We start from the raw sequence: 13,387 nt of genomic DNA on the forward strand, positions 1-13,387 counted from the left end.
CAAGAGTGAAACTCCATCTCAAAATAAATAAATAAATAAATAAATAAATCTTAAAAATAAAATAATTAATAAAATGCAAACTTAATGAATAAGGCTGATGCTTTGGTTCCAGGTCTTTACATGCACCTAGTAGTTCTAATTGTACAGATGCTTTAAACCAAATGACCAATGAAAGAAAGCTAACTTTTTTGAGGTGTCTAAGTTTACCTGTGAATGAAATTTTTATCCATCCATGCAGAGTCCAGGATTGTTCTAAGAGCAAGGATGCAAAGTTGTAATTCTCTGAGGGAGGGACCATGCCTTCTTGTGCTCACCATTGCTATTCCCAAGTCCTTAGGACAATGGCTGCCATGTAGTGGACGTTCAGTGTGTATTTGTTAAATGAAAGACACATTTTAAAAGGAATATTTGCGATTTCATTAGGTGCTTCTGAGATTAATTAGAAATGGCTAGAGAGTTTATCACTTATTTTATTTGAACTTAAAATATCCACAGTTTTTCTACCAAATATAAAAGAATCGTTCATTTGGAGAGAGACTGGGGAGTTGGTGACACCCACTTTTGCATGTATTTACCAATTTTTATGAACAGGGGTTTGAAAACTGTTTTACAAAGGAGATTTTCATTTAAATTTTACTATGCCTTCTTTACCTTCTAGCCAAACCCTCTACTCATACTTCCCAAAAATCCTAGAAGACCGTAATTGTCAGATTGTTAGTATTTTATAGCCTTACGATATTTAGCATAATATAAGAATGAGTGTTGAGATTGTGTTTTTTGCCCTTTTGCAGTTGGGTTCTTTGTTTTACTCCCTTTTCCCCCATAAAATAGCTGAGAAACTTTTTACAAATTACCTTAACTACCTGCACTTTGCTTCCCAAGGTGAAGATTCTAAAGACAAATGGAGTGGCTCTTCTCTGCTTCTGCCTGTTTCTCTGCTCATTTAATGAGAAAAGAGAAAACATCACAACTAAAAGCTAATTTTGAATAACTAATAAAATGTCCACTGCACTTCAGTTCCATTCTTTCTCTTAAACCAGGGAAGGAACTTTTTCTAATTAGCACTGAGTGAGCCTTGAAAAACTAAATCCCCTTCATATTAGATGATAAGGGGTTTATATTCACAGGTCTCTGAGAATACTGATATACCTATATCTACAGTAGGTGACAAGATCTGGCCAAATTTGGAAAGACAAAAAGAAAACACTGAACACTATGTGAATGTGAATGCCTTTAACAGCAAAGTATTTAAAACTTGTCTCAACAGTACAGTTGCTACAAGGAGCTAATGACTGACTTTTGCTTCACTTCTATAGGACTCTGAGGAGGAAGAAAATGAGCTGGAAGCTATTAACAGGAAGCTAATAAGTTCACAGCCTTATGTACCTGTGGAGTTTGCTGACTTCAGTGTTTACAATGCCAGCTTGGAGAACAGGGAATGGTTTTCCTCTAAAGTAGATCTGTCAAACTCACGGGTCTTGGAGAAAGAAGTGTCCCGTAGCCCTACCACCAGCAGTATTACCAGTGGCTACTTTTCCCACAGTGCCTCCAATGCCACCCTGTCTGACATGGTTGTCCCTTCTAGTGACAGCTCAGACCAGCTGGCCATTCAGACAAAGGATGCAGACTCCACCGAGCACTCCACACCGTCGCTTGTGCATGATTTCAGGCCGTCCTCAAACAAAGAGTTGACAGAAGTTGAAAAAGGCTTGGTAAAGGACAAGATAATTATGGTGCCACTCAAGGAAAACAGTGCCTTAGCCAAAGGGAGCCCATCATCCCAGAGCATCCCTGAGAAAATCTCCAAATCACTGTGCAGGACTGGCTCATGTTCAGAACTAGATGCCTGCCCCAGCAAAATTAGCCAGCCAGCCAGGGTATTCTGCCCCAGGGAGGTGACGGTAGAACACACCACCAACATCCTTGAAGACCATTCTTTCACAGAATTTATGGGAGTGTCAGAGGGAAAAGATTTTGATGGTTTGACAGATTCTTCTGCTGGAGAGCTTTCCAGTAGGAGGAACCTACCAAATAAAACAGGCAGCAAGACTGTCTCCGATGGGCTCCACCACCCCAGCCAGCTGCATTCCAAGTTAGAGAATGACCAGGTAATAATTCCAGAGGCAGCCTTTTGGGTTCTGTGCTGTCAATGAGTATGTCTAACTGTATACCAACCCCAGAGGCCCTTCACTGCAACGACTTGGTAGGAAGGATTCATCCAGATGTTTCTGACAGCAAAGATGAGCCCACAAAGAAGCAGGCTCACTTCCTGAACAGGTGTCTCTGTCAGAGAGCAAGTCTGTTTTGGGAACTAGAATGCAATTGTGAAATTACAGGACCAGTGGATTTTTTTACCTGGCACATGGGTTGGTGTTGAATTAAGTGTTCGGATGGATAAGGATCAATCTCATATTCATTCCCTGGGATGTTTAGTTACCAGTTTTCCCAAAGTATTCTGGTAGCATCTACCATATTTCATCAAATCTGTGATTCCTTTGATTATTATATGATCCATTATTTTATGTATCATTAAGAAACAATACTGCCAATTAAACTTTATCATATCAACAGTTGTAAGACACCCCAATTTCAGAGATGGTAAAATGTGGAGAGAAAAACATATATATCGTAGAATTGGAAAAAGACAGTCGTTTGGTGCCTATAGGTGAAAAAGTGCTTTGGGGAGGTATAGGCAAATTCCAGCAGCAGTTGAAGTTTGGACTTTGGAAGTAACTCAGGTTAGTTTATAATATTGGTTAATTTTCTTTTTCTTTTTTTTTTTTTTTGAGATGGAGTATCGCTCTCACTCTGTCACCCAGGCTGCAGTGCAGTGACACGATCTTGGCTCATTGCAACCCCCACCTCCTGGCTCAAGTGATCCTCCTGCCTCAGCCTCCCGTGTAGCTGGGACTACAGGCACGTGCCAGCACATCTGGCTAATTTTTTTTGTATTTTCACCATGTTGGCCAGGCTGGTCTCAAACTTCTGACCTCAGGTGATCCATCCGCCTTGGCCTCCCAAAGTGCTGGGATTACAGGCATGAACCACTGTGCCTGACCAATACTGGTTAATTTTCATATGGGAACAAAATGAGGTTTTGCCACTATTCCTGAGGAAAATCACAAATTACATAAATAAGAGATGTTCTGCTTCTGAGCATTCTGCTCTGAAGTACCACCATTTATTCCCATTCACATTCATTTGTTTGGTCCCCCAACTTACTGTAAAAGGCATGGGAGAGTCATGGCTTAGCAAAATAAAGAACTGAGAAAGCTAGAAAGAGGCTTGGTAAAAGTAAAATGATCATGCTGCTACTCTATCCCTTTGTTTTGCTGAGCAAGTTATTCCATTGATGTGGCTTTTGCCGCTGCTTTTCATACCAGCCCTTAAAATTTCAATGTATGGTCATTTGTACTCATACTCATTACTGAACTGCCAAAACCTAAACAGTCGTCTCTGACAAGAAGAAAAAGATTTCCTTCCCTGACATAAGAATAATGATAGAGTCACTCACCACCGTTCTTGCAAGCAATACATGCATTTGTCCAGGTCTTCACCAGCTACACGGCTGGTATACATCAGCTTTTCAACCCTTGTTCATCAAGAAGGCCAGTGTCAAAGACTCTTTAATTCTTTACTGTAAGATTAGGTTTGCTTCTCAAACCTAAAGGTGCTACAAACTCTAGGGGCAAGGAGGGTGTGGCAGGCCTCTTAAAAATTCATATTCATGGCCGAGTATGGTGGCTCATGCCTGTAATCCCAGCATTTTGGAAGGCCGAGGCGGTTGGATTGCCAGATGTCAGGAGTTCGAGACCAGCCTGGCTAAATGGTGAAACCCCATCTCTACTAAAAATACAAAAATTAGCCAGGCATGGTGGCACATGCTTGTAGTCCCAGCTACTCGGGAGGCTGAGGCAGGAGAATCACTTGAACCCGGGAGGTGGAGGTTGCAGTGAGCCAAGATCGCACCACTGCACTCCAGCCTGAGCAGCAGAGCAAGACTCCATCTCAAAAAAAAAAAACTCAAATTCACCTGGGTTTAGTGGCTTGCACCTGTAGTTCCAGCTATTCTGGAGGCTGAGGCGGGAAGATCACTTGAGCCCAAGAGCTCAAGACCAGTCTGGACAACAGAGCAAGATCCTATCTCTGTTTAAATAATTTTAAAAATTAAAATTTTTAAAAAATTCAAATTCCCAGGAGTCACTGCCATCCAGCCCTAAGATATTGCTTTATACAGTGTGCAGCAGGAGAAATAAGGTATTCACAAACCCTTCCTTCCTCCCCATCCTCTCGCATCCCCATAGAGTAATAGGAGACAGGTTATCTGAGGGCCATACTGTGGGAAGCACTGCCCATAGAAGAGGGAAGAGGAGCAACAACCCCCCTTCTTTTTTCATGCCTAGATTATTTAGAACGCAACAGGAAAAGGTAAGGATTGGGAAGTTTCCAGAATAGTGCGTTCCTCCCAAAGATCATGGTTTAAAGTGAAGTTTACAAACATGTTATCTCAAGATGATGGGATTATGGAGATTTTTCTCCTTTAAAGAGTTTTTAGCTGAGCGCAGTGGCTCACACCTGTAATCCCAACACTTTGGGAGGCTGAGGTGGGTGGATCACCTGAAGTCGCAAGTTTGAGACCAGCCTGACCAACATGGAGAAACCCTGTCTCTACTGAAAACATAAAATTAGCCGGGAGTGGTGGCACATGACTATAATCCCAGCTACTCAGGAGGCTGAGGCAGGAGAATCGCTGGAACCCGGGAGGTGAAAGTTGCAGTGAGCCGAGATTGTGCCATTGCACTCCAGCCTGGACAACAGGAGCTAAACTCTGTCTCAAAAAAAAAAAAAAAAATTTGGAGGCCGGGCATAGTGGCTCACGCCTGTAGTCCTAGCACTTTGGGAGACCAGGGCAGGAAGAGCTCATGAGCCCAGGAGTTTGACACCATCGTGGACAACATAGTGAGACTCTGTCTCTACAAAAATTTAAAATTTTTTTGATTTAATGTTTCTGCTACATTGGTTTTAATAAGTTGTTTTGACAGTTTAAAATTTTTTATGAGAACCATAAGTTTGACTTTGTTCAAACCCCTGAAATGACTTAGACTGCACATCCAGAAGTCACTTTTTTTTCTTAATTTTTACTTTGGTTGTTGCTGTCATTACTTTTCCTTGAAACATCACCTCAGGGCTTTTACAGTGTGGATTCCAGCACTGGATTCCATAATAAAACCAATCCTGTGGGTCCCTTCAGGAAGAGCCCCTTTCTTGTGGTGGGTGTGGACTGGGCTGAAAGTGGGTGCTGTGGGTGGGGTGGGGAGGTGGGGATGAGAAGCATGAACTCACCAGCCTCTGCATTCCAGGGAGGCACAGCCTCACGGTGAGAGCGGCAAGCACCTCCTCAGGCCACAGCTTGGCATCTTTGTTCGCCTGGTCACCTTGGGCAAGCACCAGCCCCATCTCTAAAACATGCTGCCACCTGGCTGGACCTCAGACCAGAAGCTGGAGAATCCACGCTGTGCACTTCCTGGGCCACCTCCTTTCCCCTCCCCAGCGGGAGAAGCGGCACTTTGTCACTTGGGTGGATCAACAGCCTCTGCTTTTTCCAGAAAGCAAGAGAACTGAAAATCCTGGATTAACTAAGTGACAATATTTTTGTTTGCACTTACTACACACCTCCACTGTATAGAAACCTCTACAAATTCCAACAGACTTTATTCTTGTACAGTTTTAATCAGTTCTTACTGTAGAATCTGGGGTCAGTGCTCTAATCTGTTTTTTATAAATAATATATATTATGTATATGAAATGTGTATCTATAGTATGTCTGGAGACAGACAAGGCTGCACACTAAAATGCAGATAAAGGTGATTTGTAGAAAATCATAAGGTACTGGACTTTGTTACAAAGCAACTTGGGCGATCTCATACATGAGCAGATGAAAAATATTTTATTGCCTAAGAATGAGCTTGCAAATCCCTCTTTGCAGAAAAGGTTATAGAATGCTGTTCTTTATAACCAAAGAACTTACATAAGGCAATATTTTTGCTGTCCACTCTTTTGTGTGAACATGTATGTTTGACTGCAAGTTTGGTGCCATAATTCCCTTGGCTACCAAGCCACGTGCTGCCATTCTCTGTCCTTTTTTTCATAAGCACACTGAGAAATCTCACAGCTATATTCTTTGGTCTTCTACCTGCCCCACCACCTGCTGACTTGACATTGTATTATAACTGTTGACAATGACTGGGGCCCTGACTCCACAGTTGCCTGGACTGTGGCTCAGCCCAGCCGGGCAGGTGGAATGAAGAGAGCAGTATTACTGTAAGAAAACACAAGGACAGCCAGGAGTCGTGGTGGGGTGGATGGGGTGGGAGGTGTTGATTTTTGTGTGTTTTTGTGTGTGTGGTTTTGTTTTGGATTGGTAGGTTTCACTGTGGTGTGGTTTTGCTGTTGTTATTTTGTTTGATTCTGGAAAATGCTGAGGAGGTGGACTGAGCTGTGAAGTTCAGTGGTTCACACTTTACCATGTTTGCAGGAGATGATCGAATACAGATGACCCTGCTGTCGTGTCTTCATTTGTAAAATTCTCCTACAAATGGAGACATTGAAGGATTATGTGTATGGAAATTTTTACAAAAGTCCTTTCTGTACCTATTCTGTAGATGCCTGTATAATCGGTCTGGATGTACAGCTATAAATGTGTTGTGAGAGCAAGAGAGAGAGAATGCGTACAGCCTGCTGTACCTTTTTTCTTTTAAGTTCTTCGAGTTGGTAAATGAGTAAGATATTGGAAACCTTAATGAAAAGCTGCTGTTCATGATTGGTGTGTATAGTGAGCTGACTGTAGTATTTTATTATTGTCTGTTAAAAAAAGAAAAACTGTAATTTATATCCCCTTTCAACTTTATTGTGTTTAATGGGTACACATTTCTGTGTGTGTGTGTGTGTGTATGTGTTTTAGAATACAAACTGTGTAATTCAGATTTTAAAACATTAATTGTTTGTCTTTGATAACCCTGCCTTTAGTTTCAAATCTAACTTACCATATTTCTATGTGTGCATGTCTCTGCAGTGTTAAAAAATAATAATATCAGCTAGCATTTATTAGGGGTCAACTGGGTATTAGGCACTGTTCTAAACATTTGATATTCGTTATCTCATTTAATCCTCACAGCAACAGACCCATAGGTACTGTGGTCATTAACTGTTTGACAAGTGGAAAACTGAGGCAGAGAAGTTACTGATGGAGCTGTAGCAAAGCCAGGATGCAGGCCACACTTCACTTGCCAGTCGCTGTGTTCAGCCTGGTGACATGTCATGGACAGACAGGCCTTTTGAAACCTAGGCACCTTCAGAGGACAGAAGGGTGTGGTGAATGTCACAAGTTCCAGACAGACCAGTCCCATCGTGGTGGAGGGGGGCTATCTGGAGCAGGTAGGACATGGTGTGTTATACCTGTTCACGACGCTTAAATCTTTACAGCAAGCAGCAGTACCCTGCCACCTGTGAAATAGTGGCTAAAAGTAGCTTATTATAAAAATCTTATTTAAAAACAGAATTATTACAGCATCTTTTCAGAAAAAGCTCAGCTGTTCACAATACCCTTTCTGAAGTTACAAAGAATTAGATCTAGCCTGTTCTGGACAGAAGGGTGCCCTGTATAGAGTTCCAAGGGAAAGGAGAGAAGGGACCCAAAAAAATCCCAAAACTCATTTGAATTTTAGAGAATGGGTTTGAGAAGAGGAAAGCAGCTATTTAATATTTAAATGAAAGATGACAACTAAACATATAGTTCAAGAGAAAATGAACAAATCATCATTCCCCTTGCTAGTGTAAGACCAGTGGTATTCAGGTCAGCGACATTGTCATCTGTCATTATGACTAAGAACAAACTGGGTTTAGGACATATTTTATTGGATAGTTAGAGGCGTGTGTTTAACAGTTATTTCCAAGATACAGTAGTGCCAGTGTCAGCACATTTGTTGATGGTTTTTTGGACACACATTTTATCATAACAAAAATACAACCTTGTGTTTCTATGGCACCGACTTATGAGGAGAATAGCTGTTTATAAAAATACCCTTGGGGCTACGGCTCGAACTGCGTCCACTAGCACAGGAGTGGGAGTCATGGGGACTGGCTGCAGCATTCTCATTGTGTCCTCCTGGGGAGAGGAAAGGGTCATTTGGAGCTGCCAGTTTCCCTTCCTGGGGGCCTTTGGGGGTTTGGTGAGAACTGGAAAGAATTTGCTCAAAGGGAAACCAGAAAAGCAGCAGCTCCTTACCTAAAAAGTTCATTTTGCCTCGGTTGTGAGTTTTTTCATTAAGAAAGATAAATTCTGGCCGGGTGCGGTGGCTCACATCTGTAATCCCAGCGCTTTGGGAGGCTAAGGCAGGTGGATCACCTGAGGTCAGGAGTTCGAGACCAGCCTGGCCAACATGGTGAAATCCCAACTCTACTAAAAATATAAAAATTACCTGGGCATGGTGGTGCACGCCAATAGTCCCAGCTACTCAGGAGGCTGAGGCAGGCGAATCATTCAAACCCGGGAGGTGGAGGTTGCTGTGAGCCGAGATCACGCCACTGCACTCCAGCCTGGGTGACAGAGTGAGACTCTGTCCAAAAAAAGAAAAAAAAAAAAAAAAAAAAATATATATATATATATATAATTTCCATTAGGCCACATGATTCAAAACCAAAGAATGTAGAGCCTGAAAAAAACCAACAGTTGGGAGTAGCTTCCTTGGGAATAATGTCCTCTGCTAGACCAGCTTTTCTAGGCACTACATTCCTTTTTTTTTTTTTGCCTCAGCCTCCCAAGTAGCTAGGATTACAGGCGCCTGCCACCACACCCAGCTAATTTTTGTATTTTCAGTAGAGACGGGGTTTCACCATGTTGGCCAGGCTGGTCTCGAACTCCTGATCTCAGGTGATCCACCCACCTTGGCCTCCCAAAGTGCTGGGATTACAGGCATGAGCTACCACGCCTGGCCGACGCTACATTCTTTAAGGAACAAGGCTACGATCCATTTAAAGAAGATTTGTACCATCTAATAGGATACAAAGGAAATCATCGCTAGGTGACCATGAAGATTCTTTGATTTTTTTTTAAAAAAAGGCAAAAATAGGCCGGGCGCGGTGGCTCACGCCTGTAATCCCAGCACTTTGGGAGGCTGAGGTGGGCGGATCACAAGGTCAGGAGATCGAGACCATCCTGGCTAACACGGTGAAACCCCATCTCTACTAAAGATACAAAAAATTAGCCGGGCGCGGTGGCAGGCGCCTGTAGTCCCAGCTACGCGGGAGGCTGAGGCAGGAGAATGGCGTGAACCCCGGGGGGCGGAGCTTGCAGTGAGCCGAGATCGCGCCACTGCACTCCAGCCTGGGTGAAAGAGCGAGACTCCGTCTCAAAAAAAAAAAAAAAAAAAAAAAAAAGGCAAAAATAAGGTCTAGTTAGAGAATGAAAAATATCTACATCTCAGAACAACTCTATTTAATCTAAAAAGCTCCCTACAATTGCCAGCCTATTTGCAGTCTCTTACTATGCCCACTACCCTTTCAGCCTGTACATGAGAAAATGTTTTTGGTTCCACAGGATATAGAAGATAAGATTTTTTTAAAATGTTTTTTAATTTTTTTTGGAATCTGTCACTGAATTATATTTCAGATGCAGACACTGTGGTATTTCCATGTTTGTGATATTTACTGTGCAGTTTGTCATTAACAACTTGCATGGAGTAGGGCGCCATAGAATTTGCTTTAGTGTTTCAGTTCAAATAGAGATCCTAATTCAAATGTCATAATTCAAATTCAAACACAGTATGCTTGTTGTAAAATTTATCAGGTTTGCTGATGTTGCCTTTTTTATTAAAATTTTTGCGGGGATAATATATTGTGACAGTCTTTGCAGCTACAGAGAACAGGACAGGCCATCAGGGTATATTTCCCAAGTATCTGACTGAAAACCTAAGCAAGAGAAGTGAGACAAACCATCTAATCTGTATCCTTCCACTAACAGGCTGTGTCCTTTTGAATTTCCGAGGTCCATGTCCTTCTACATAAAATGAGGAGATGAGACAAGAGCAGCAGTTCTCAAAGTGTGGTTGGAGAGGGGACGGTCCTCAAGAGACTTTCAAGGATAGTCAAGGTCAAAGCTATTTTTATAATACTAATACATCATTAGAATCTTTTTCACTCTATTTCTTTCATGAGTATGGAGAGGAGTATGGAGAGGAGTTTTCCAGAGGCTACCTCACATGTGATATTGTAACAGACTAAATGCAAAGCAGCTTTGGGAATCCAGCTTTCATCTATTAAGTCAGACATTAGAGAGATTTACAAAAATGTAAAATAATGCCACGCTTCTCACTAAAAAAATAAAAATAAAAAACCTTTAGGGTTAGGTAAGGACAAGATACTATCTTCTACTAAATTATGCTGCCCCAGCCAATAATTATTTTTTAGATTACAGTATTTTAAAAGCTTTAGAATCATGTTGAAAAGAAGACAGCTAATTACATGACTATGCCTTATTTTAAAAGTAATGCTTTCTGGTCATGTAATTAAAAAGTATTGAAAGAAAATGTAATTGAGGCTGGGCTCAGTGGCTCACGCCTATAATCCCAGCATTTTGGGAGGCCCAGGCAGGCAAATCACCTGAAGTCAGGAGTTTGAGACCAGCCTGACCAACATAGCGAAACCCCATCTCTACTAAAGATACAACAATTAGCCGGGTGTGGTGGCACAGCCCTGTAATCCCAGCTATTCAGGAGGCTGAGGCAGGAGAATTGCTTGAACCCAGGAGGCAGAGGTTGCAGTAAGCCGAGATTGCACCATTGCACTCCAGCCTGGGCAACAGAGCAAGACTCCGTCTCAAAAAATATACAATAAAAATATAAAAATTAGCTGGGCATGGTCGTGGGCGCCTGTAATCCCAGCTGCTCGGGAGGCTGAGGCAGGAGAATCACTTGAACCCAGGAGGTGGAGTTTGCAGTGAGCTGAGACCATGCCATTGCACTCCAGCCTGGGTGACGAAGCAAGACTTCATCTCAAAAAAAAAAAAAAAAAAAAAAAAAATGTAATTGAGTAAGAGTTCTTGCTCTCCTTTTCTGCTCCAAGAGCTAAAAAGAAAAAGTATGCGTGTGTGTGTGTATATGAATAAAATAAAATAAAAATGTAAAGATGTCAGCCAGAGTTACAGTTATCAGTTACCTGAAGGCTCAACTGAGACTGGGAGAATCCACTTTTAGAGTGGATCTACTTCCTCGCTCTGTAGACCCCTCCATACTGCTTGAATGTCCCTACAATGTGGCAGTTGGCATCCCCAGAGCAAGTGGTCCAAGACAGCAAACAGAAGCCACAGTGCCTCTTTTATGACCTGGTCTCAAGTCACACTTCACTTCCACCATAATCTGTTCATTAGCAGTGAGATACTAAGTCCAGCCCCCACTGAAAGGGAGGGGAACTAGGCTCTTCATTTTGTGAAGAAGACTGTCAAAGGATTTGTGGACATATTTTAAAACCACCAAAACTGTTACGAAGTTACATACCTAAAGTCATGGGGCAAAGCAAAGCTAACTGAAACCTCTGAGTGAATTGGGAATCCAAATCCTTTATTCATAAAAAGCAGAGTCAAAAGGAAAGGTACATCCCATGGAAGACAAAGGAGATATTAATAAAGAAAAAAGTCAAAATACTAGGATTATCTGAATGTGTGACTTATAGTCAGTAATCAAACTATACTGATATTCCTGGTGGAGGCAAATGCACTCCGTTGCTCAGGCTGCAGTGCAGTGGTGTGATCAGGCTCACTGCAGCCTCAGCCTCCTGGGCTCAAGTGATCCTCCTGCCTCAGCCTCTGTAGCATCTAGAACCACAGGCGCGGGCCACCAGAACCAGCTAATTTTCTCATTTTTTGTAGAGACGTAGTCTTGCTATCTCAGGACTTCTTGAGCTCTCAGGAGTCTCTGACGTTGAACTCCTGAGCTCAAAGAGATCCTCCCGCCCTGGCTTCCCAAAATGCTAGGATTACAGGCATGAGCCATCACATCTGGCCTGCCTCTATTTTTTGTTGGATTTTTCTCATTTGATTCTCTGCAGATCTGCTTCATTAGAGACACAAGCATACCAATATAGTTTATGGCTTTGGTCAAAATAGGAAATTCAGACACATCTTTACTAATTAAGGCACAAGATATTAACAATTAGATTTAGGAATAAAACTGTCAACAAAAGGAGTTTATGAAGATAGGCTTTTTTGCTGAAGATATTGAAAGATCGGATTTTTTATTATTCAGGTGTGTTACACATCCAAATGTTTCGGAATAAGCAAGGGTTCAAGGCTCTTGAAGCTTGTAAAATGAAACTTTAAAGCTGGCTAACTGGAAAAAGAAACGTAAAGGTATTTACGAAGCTTAAAAGTTTTCTGGCCGGGCGCGGTGGCTCACGCTTGTAATCCCAGCACTTTGGGAGGCCGAGGCGGGCGGATCATGAGGTCAGGAGATCGAGACCATGGTGAAACCCTGTCTCTACTAAAAAATAGAAAAAATTAGCCGGGCGTGGTGGCGGGCGCCTGTAGTCCCAGCTACTCGGAGAGGCTGAGGCAGGAGAATGGCGTGAACCCGGGAGGGGGAGCTTGCAGTGAGCCGAGATTGCGCCACTGCACTCCAGCCTGGGCGACAGAGCGAGACTCCGTCTCAAAAAAAAAAAAAAAAAAAAAAAAAAAAAAAAAAAAAAAAAAAAGTTTTCTGTAAAAAATAAATTAAAAAAATTTAATGAAACAAGTTTTCTCTTAAAAAATAAAAAGGATTTAAAAGAGAATAGTTTGAAAAGGAAAACAAGCTAACAAAAAATAAAATGTAAAAATACACAAATTATCAAAAACTGGTACAGATATGTAGAAAAGGATTCCTGATCAGCTTCTTCCTGTTTAGGCTCTTGCAGGTAAATATTCAATATAAACTCAGCCTCAGAGCTCCTTTCCCCCTCTTGAAGTCTGTCCCCTGAGCCCCATGGGTCTGGAAGGTGCCTTTCGTTATCCTGTTGGCCAGGGTAGCACCTGTAGTCTGTTGTCCTCTGCTAGTTTCTGCTGACCCTGGTTGAGGAGTAGTTTTCTCATATAATTTTTGGTCATAGACTTCTGTCCTGGCTTCACTCACCACTGATGTCAATAATGGTCTGTCCTCCAGGAAACTTTCTGCAGGACAATTGCCTGGCAAACTCTGCTCATAACTTTTCCTACTTGCCTTGCACTGGTACTTATGAGGCTCAGCTGCCCTTGCCTCTGGCTCCAGCTCTGGGCTGTCCAGCACACAGCCCCTGCCATGGCACCCCTGTACCGTGCCTATGCTGTGGTGAACCTGGACAGTCACAGTGACTCTTAATTTTC

The 13,387-nt window shown here is 42.3% G+C and overlaps 1 protein-coding gene across 6 annotated transcripts in view; it reads left to right on the top strand.

The window, feature by feature from the left end:
• Window positions 1-11,187, top strand: part of KIF13A (kinesin family member 13A) — a 244,840-nt gene extending 233,653 nt beyond the window's left edge. For 3 of the 6 annotated variants that reach the window (XM_055264083.2, XM_055264085.2, XM_055264086.2), the window contains one exon: window positions 1,317-5,354. In XM_055264083.2, coding sequence (XP_055120058.1) covers window positions 1,317-2,153 — 837 coding nt within the window. In that variant the 3' untranslated portion in view covers window positions 2,154-5,354. The other 3 variants (XM_063632214.1, XM_063632215.1, XM_055264088.2) reach the window with 2 other exon arrangements.
• Window positions 11,188-13,387: the final 2,200 nt, after the last annotated feature.

The sequence above is a fragment of the Symphalangus syndactylus genome, chromosome 23, assembly GCF_028878055.3.
Source record: "Symphalangus syndactylus isolate Jambi chromosome 23, NHGRI_mSymSyn1-v2.1_pri, whole genome shotgun sequence".
NCBI lineage: Eukaryota > Metazoa > Chordata > Mammalia > Primates > Hylobatidae > Symphalangus > Symphalangus syndactylus.